We start from the raw sequence: 6000 nt of genomic DNA, 5'->3' as shown, positions 1-6000 counted from the left end.
ATGGACTGCAGCCTCTCAGGCTCCTCTCCTGGAGCCTGGAGTCCATGGAGATTCTCCAAGCAAGAATACTGGAGTGGGTTGCCATGCCCTCCTCCAGGGTCCTATGTGGAGGTACTATTATAATTACTATTGTAATTATAATAATTGCAATAGTCATTATTATCCTCATCTTATAGAAGAGGGAATTGAAGACAAGAACAATTAGATAACCCTGTCCAAGATTACAAGGTGAACTGTGGATGGGCCAGGATTCAAGTCTAAACAATTTGGTGCCTCTGAAACTCACACTACTGACACTGTGCCGCCACTGGGTGTCAGCACACCAAACTGAAGGGGCTGCAGTCTTCAGGAAGACGAGGAACAGCACTCACCGAGCGCCTTCTAGATGCAAAACACTTACACGTACATTTCCTAATTTAATCTGAGAGATGAATAAACTTCTTAGAGGACAGAATGTGCAACATTTAGTTAATGGAGTAACTAATTTTCATGAGAGGCAGGTTTGTTCATTTTTTTTTTAATTGTAAAAATAACGGTAGACAAGTTAAGAGGGTCAGTCCCTAGATTCTTCATTAATTAAGGGCTTTTTCCAGCTGTCTGCACCTTATCACCCAATAAAACCATTATTAGAAAGACCTCAGGGAAGAGACTGAGTACGCAGTCTCAGTACGCAGTGTGTACTCTCTCTCTGCAAAAATCAGCCAGAGACAAGCATCTGCTATAAAATTATTTGTTTTAATAGCTATCAACATCAGAACTGTAGTACATTAAAGTACAAAACCTGTATGTACAATTGCACATACAAAGAAATGTTCTTTGTGAGGAGCAATTTTCAACAAATCTGACAAACAGCAAGAGTCAATCCTACTGGGGGTTTGACAGGAGAAATGGAAATTTCCGAGATGGCCCCCTCCTCCTTCAGGCTCCTCTGACCCCTCTGAACATCAATTTGCAAAGGCCTGAGGGAGGAAGGGAAGTATTAACAATCTCAGACACTCAATCCTCCTCTTATGGAAGGGGTGAATTTTTAGGGAACATTTTCCGTCCTTTATTACACTGATGTTTCATCCATTTGCATCATTAGGCTCAGTAGTTTCCATGACAATATGATGCCTACAGCAATCTAACTTGATAGCCAGATGCCAGAATGTGAAAAAATAGGACCAGCTAAGAAAGTGAGAGAAATATAATTAATCTGAACCACATTTTTTAAAAAATGTGCACAAACCAAAACCAAGAAGGAAACTGCCGAAATGTCACCCAAGAGAGAATGATGACAGGAAACAACGATCGAGTTTCCAAGATTCAAAAATCCTTCGCTAACTAGAGCCATGAATTGGTCTGTAACTAAGGCTGTGGAAGGAGTCAAAGTTAATTTAGAATATTGCTCTGAGTGCCTCTCCCCCAGTAACTGCTGCTGCGGAGTCCAGTGCTGTTATCTTCGATTCCCGCAGAGGAATTCTTAAGCCCTGATTTTTCCAAGGATCTACAGCCGCATCCTTAATACTGCCACCATGGCATTCCACTCCCCTCCAGACTGATGATATACCCAGCTTTTCCACCTGAAGAAGTCATTTCCACCATCATTGTGAAGCTAATCTTAAGAGATTGAACTGAGCTGTGTCCTGGGAGACCCTGTCCCCTTGCTTTCTCCATACCCAGTGGAAGCAACTGGCTAGCACAACCCTCTTTGGGGCCCAAATATGGCAGAGGGGCTGGGAAATTAAGAAACAGGAACAACATAACAGTTGTGCTTCAGCGAGACCAGCCTAGGATGGGTGGTCCTTCTCATCATGACTGGGTTGGATAGCGGCGCTGAGCTAGGCGATTTGGCCGGTTCAGGCTGGTAACCGTGGAGAGCTGGAAAAAGACAAGCACAGCATGAGGTTATAACCCCAAGCATGACTCTGCCGAGGGCTGACTGGCGGTATTGAGCTTATGCATCCTGAAAGTCTAGAACGCTTCAGGAGCATTTGGCTTCCCATGTGGTATTCTCATTATTCTCTTTCACACAACACCTTTACCTCTTAAATAAGGAGAAAGAAATTTGATTTTATAAAGAAGAGAAGTCAATAACACATCCAAGCAAGCAGTCTGCCTCAGATCATGCAGAAGCAGGGAGTTTAGTTTCAATCAAAGTTTGCATTGATCCCCTCACCCTCAGGACACTGCTCTGGTGCAGCCACACAATTAACACGACACAAATTGTCTCTCTTGAGTCTTGAGACTTATGAAAGGTCAAGAGCAATATTAATGATAGTGACACTGACTGAGCATTTTCAGGCTGCCTGATTTAATCCTCACAACTATCCAGTGAGGTAGTTACTGCTAACCCCATTTTACAGATGCAGAAACTGAGGCTTACAGAGGTTAGTCATTGCTGAAGAACTCAGGCATAGTAAGTGGTTATCAGTAAGTTATAAACCAGGGTCTCCTTCACTCAGAACCCATGCTCCGAACCCCTCTCCCTCAGGACCTCCTTACCTGGGGAACCTGAGATGGGTTGTAGAGAGGAACACTCCCTTTCACAGGGGGTGGGGGAAGCAGAACAGCAGCGTTGAAGTAGAGCTCAGTGGAAACACCCTGTGATGGAAAATAATAGAAAATCCTCTTAGTCACCACTTCCTGGATTCCAGACTGGAAGGGGCTTCCCTGAGAATCAACTTTGGTCAAGCGATGCAGTCCTTGGTGATGCAGTGGATGGGAACCCACCTGCCAATGCAGGGGACACAGGTTCCATCCCTGCTCCAGGGAGATTCCATATGCAACTAAGCCTGGGCGCCATATCGACTGAGGCTACATGCCTAGAGCGTGTGCTCTGCGAGAAGAGAAGCCACTGCAACCAGAGAGGAGCCCCACTCACTGCAACCAGAGAAAGCCCACATAGTAGCAAAGACCCAGCAGAGTCAAAATAAACAAATACTGAATAAAGTTTGAAAATTTTTAAAGAAAGATGCAAATGTGATAGAGCTCAGGGAATCCTGAGCAAACAGTTCCGGTGGGCACAGTTCCAGTGGGCACAGCCACCCCGGGGGCCTGGGAGAGCTTTGCAGGGGCTCAGGTGCTGCTGTGTGAGAAGAAAAGGCCACAAAAAATGTACTAATAGCATCATAAAAAGTAACCTCGTATTCCTTGAAAAGCCTAAAATACTACAAGAGTGCCATAACCAGGCCCCAAGAAATAAAATTGTTTTCCTAGCAATTGGCATGAAATCCATACTGGACAAAAGGCTTTATCACAATCCTTGCAAGAGATACTGGTGAACTCTAGCTCCTACTGGGGACAGGGAAAGAGAACATTCCCTTTTTCCTTTTTTTTTCTTTTTTTTTTTTTTGGCTGTGCCTTGTGACATGTGGGATCTGGGCTCCTCAACCAGGGATTGAACCTGTGCCCCCTGCACTGGAAGCACAGAGTCTTAACCACTGGACTCCTAGGGAAGTCCCAAGGCCACCCTCTAGACATCACGTAAGGAAGCAGTGGTGGGCTAACTCATGTTCCTGCCCCAGACTTCTTGTCTTGAAGTCCTAACCCAGAGACCTCAGAATGTATTCAGAGACATGGCCTTTAAAAAGGTGATTAACTACTGCACAGCTCAGGGCACTGTATTTGGTGCTCCATGGTGACCTAAATGGGAAGAAAATCCAAAAAAAGAGCAGATATATGTATACCTATGGCTGATTCACATTGCTGTACAGCAGAAACCAGCACAACATTGTGAAGCTTTCCAGGCAAGAATAATGGAATGGGTGGCCATTTTCCTCTCCAGGGGATCTTCCTGACTCAGGGACCAAACCCTCGTTTCCTGCATTGCAGGCAGATTCTTTACAATCTGAGTGACCAGGGAAGCCCCATACTCAATAAAATTAATTTTTTTAAAAAACAAAAGGTGATTAGAGCGGGCCCTAACCCATTATGACCGGTGTTCTTGTAAGAAGGGGAAATTTCGACATAGACACACACCAGGGAAAGACCACATAAAAACGCAGGGAGAACATGGCCATCTACAAGCCTAGGAGAAACCTACTCTGCAGACACCTCCCTGCGAGGAGATACTCTGGTGTTTAAATGGCACAGTCTATGACACCTTGTTCTGGCAGCCCTAGCAAACTACTACAGAGGCTTTCTCCATACTCTCCACGAGTCAGGCCCTCACGGGGCAGCACCTCCAGCCCCCATGAAAGTTCAGTTCACACACAGGTGGGCTGCTCACCTCAGGTCCCGACAAGCCTCCACTCCCGGGGCCCTCAGCTGTCCCCGCACCAGACGCTGACCCTCGGCCTTCATCTCCACCTAGGAAGCAATGCATCGGGGGTGTTCCAGCTTCCCAGGACAGAGGACTCCCCACTCCCAGAAGGCTCCCCCATCCCCACTGGAAAATGCGGAGAGGACCACAGCGGGCCCAGAGGACAGGAGGCTGGCATACCTGTGTCCCTGGAGAAGGCACTGGCACCCAGCAGAGACTGGGGATCTGGGGGAGGTGTCGGTGAGAGGCTTGGGCTGGGCTGAGGTGGAGACGCTGCCCTGGGCATCTCCTGCTTAGTGGAGAAAGGAGGGTGGCGCTGATGGTCCACACGTCCGTGCCACCTGCTTGCATTCCTGCAGCACCCACATGGTGGCCTCCACCCTCAACCAGGGCTGGCCTCCTCTCCAGCACACTCTATTCTCTTCATACCACCACTCTGCTCAATAAGCCAAGTCACTGCCGCTCTCGAAAGTTAAAATTCTACATCCTAACTTTTAAGGCCTTTCTTCATCTGCCTCTCCCTTCACTGGACCAATCTGTCTCCCACAACCTCCCATCACAAGACCAGTTTCATCCAGACCAGGGTGGAGAGGCCACCTCCAGGCCCTCCTGGAGCTGAGGAAGTTTCCTCAGAAGGGGCCACAGGAGAGGGAGCTTCCCTGCCCAGCCCCCCGGAACCTTCTGCCCAAGGTTACTTCAGAATCCGGGCTGTCGGACGAGTCTTCGTCTCCAGAGGGGGATGCGTTGTGGGTGGGCTTCGAGCGGAACCAGCTGAACCAGCCAAACCTTGAGCTCTGGAAGAGAGAGGGGGAGTTCTGTGGTCTGCAGGGTGGAGATTAACCCCCCCTCACTGTGACGGTGGTGAGACAGGAGAGGAGGGGACCCCACAAGAGCCCAGCTCCCCAGCTCTGCACCACCATCCGGGAAGAAAAACATCCCTCCACCTTTGCGTTCTCCTTCACGTTTCCGAGCTTTTCTCTCTGGATGGTATTTTGGGAAGATTTTTTATCTGCCTCCTCGGAGGACTCCTCCCCATCCTCCTTGACTGATACGGTGGGACTCTCGGAAATACTTCGAGCTCTGGGAATCAGTGGCACCTGGAATTAGAGAAAAGAGAAGTAACATCTTTATAGCTCTTGACAGGTTACAAAGGCACATTTACATGTATTCCCTCACCTGACCTGCTCGATAGATCAGCAGGGATAGCCTTACAGGATCTAATATGACTGATGGGGAACCACGATTTAGCCACGAGGAATAACTTGCTGAAGGTCTCAGGACAAGGGCAGAGCCCAGTCTCAATCTTCAGATCATCCTTAATCCTACAGGGTTTTGGCCACTGTGCTACTAGTCCCTAGGAGCATCAGGTTTCCAGAACTACGCCAAGGCCTGGAGCAGGGGTATGGAATGCTTCCACTGGAGACGAAGAGGGCCAGGAAACACCCTTCAGGGAACCCCTAAATGCAAAGATCAGGGAAGGTTGACAACCACCAAATCGAACTCATCCCAGACCTTACTTCCTAGCTGACTTGCTCTGTACCGGGGGAAGTAAAATACACCCACATCCCTGTGTATTAATTTTGTGTGTGTGGTAGAATATATCGGGTTGCCCAAAGAGTTTGCTCAGGTTTGCCTGTAACACCTTACAGAAAAATCCAAATAAATTTTTTGGCCAACCCAATACATTTCCTACAGTTTACCCATTTAACCACTTAAAGTGTACAGTTCAGTGTATTAGAATATTCGTGATGTTGCAT

The 6000-nt window shown here is 47.7% G+C and overlaps 1 protein-coding gene across 1 annotated transcript in view; it reads right to left on the bottom strand.

Moving 5' to 3' along the window:
* Positions 1-509: 509 nt before the first annotated feature.
* LOC120880535 (protein transport protein Sec16B) overlaps positions 510-6000 on the bottom strand; it is a 46175-nt gene continuing 40684 nt past the window's right edge. Inside the window, exons 21-26 of the mRNA XM_040263915.1 lie at positions 5188-5340; positions 4939-5037; positions 4424-4532; positions 4211-4290; positions 2485-2583; positions 510-1860 (exon numbers count right to left, since the gene is read on the bottom strand). Coding sequence (XP_040119849.1) covers positions 1792-1860; positions 2485-2583; positions 4211-4290; positions 4424-4532; positions 4939-5037; positions 5188-5340 — 609 coding nt within the window. The 3' untranslated portion in view covers positions 510-1791. The remainder of the gene's footprint in view (positions 1861-2484; positions 2584-4210; positions 4291-4423; positions 4533-4938; positions 5038-5187; positions 5341-6000) is intronic.

The sequence above is a fragment of the Oryx dammah genome, unplaced genomic scaffold (genome assembly GCF_014754425.2).
Source record: "Oryx dammah isolate SB20612 unplaced genomic scaffold, SCBI_Odam_1.1 HiC_scaffold_21, whole genome shotgun sequence".
NCBI lineage: Eukaryota > Metazoa > Chordata > Mammalia > Artiodactyla > Bovidae > Oryx > Oryx dammah.
This window is presented reverse-complemented; position numbering and strand designations above follow the sequence as displayed.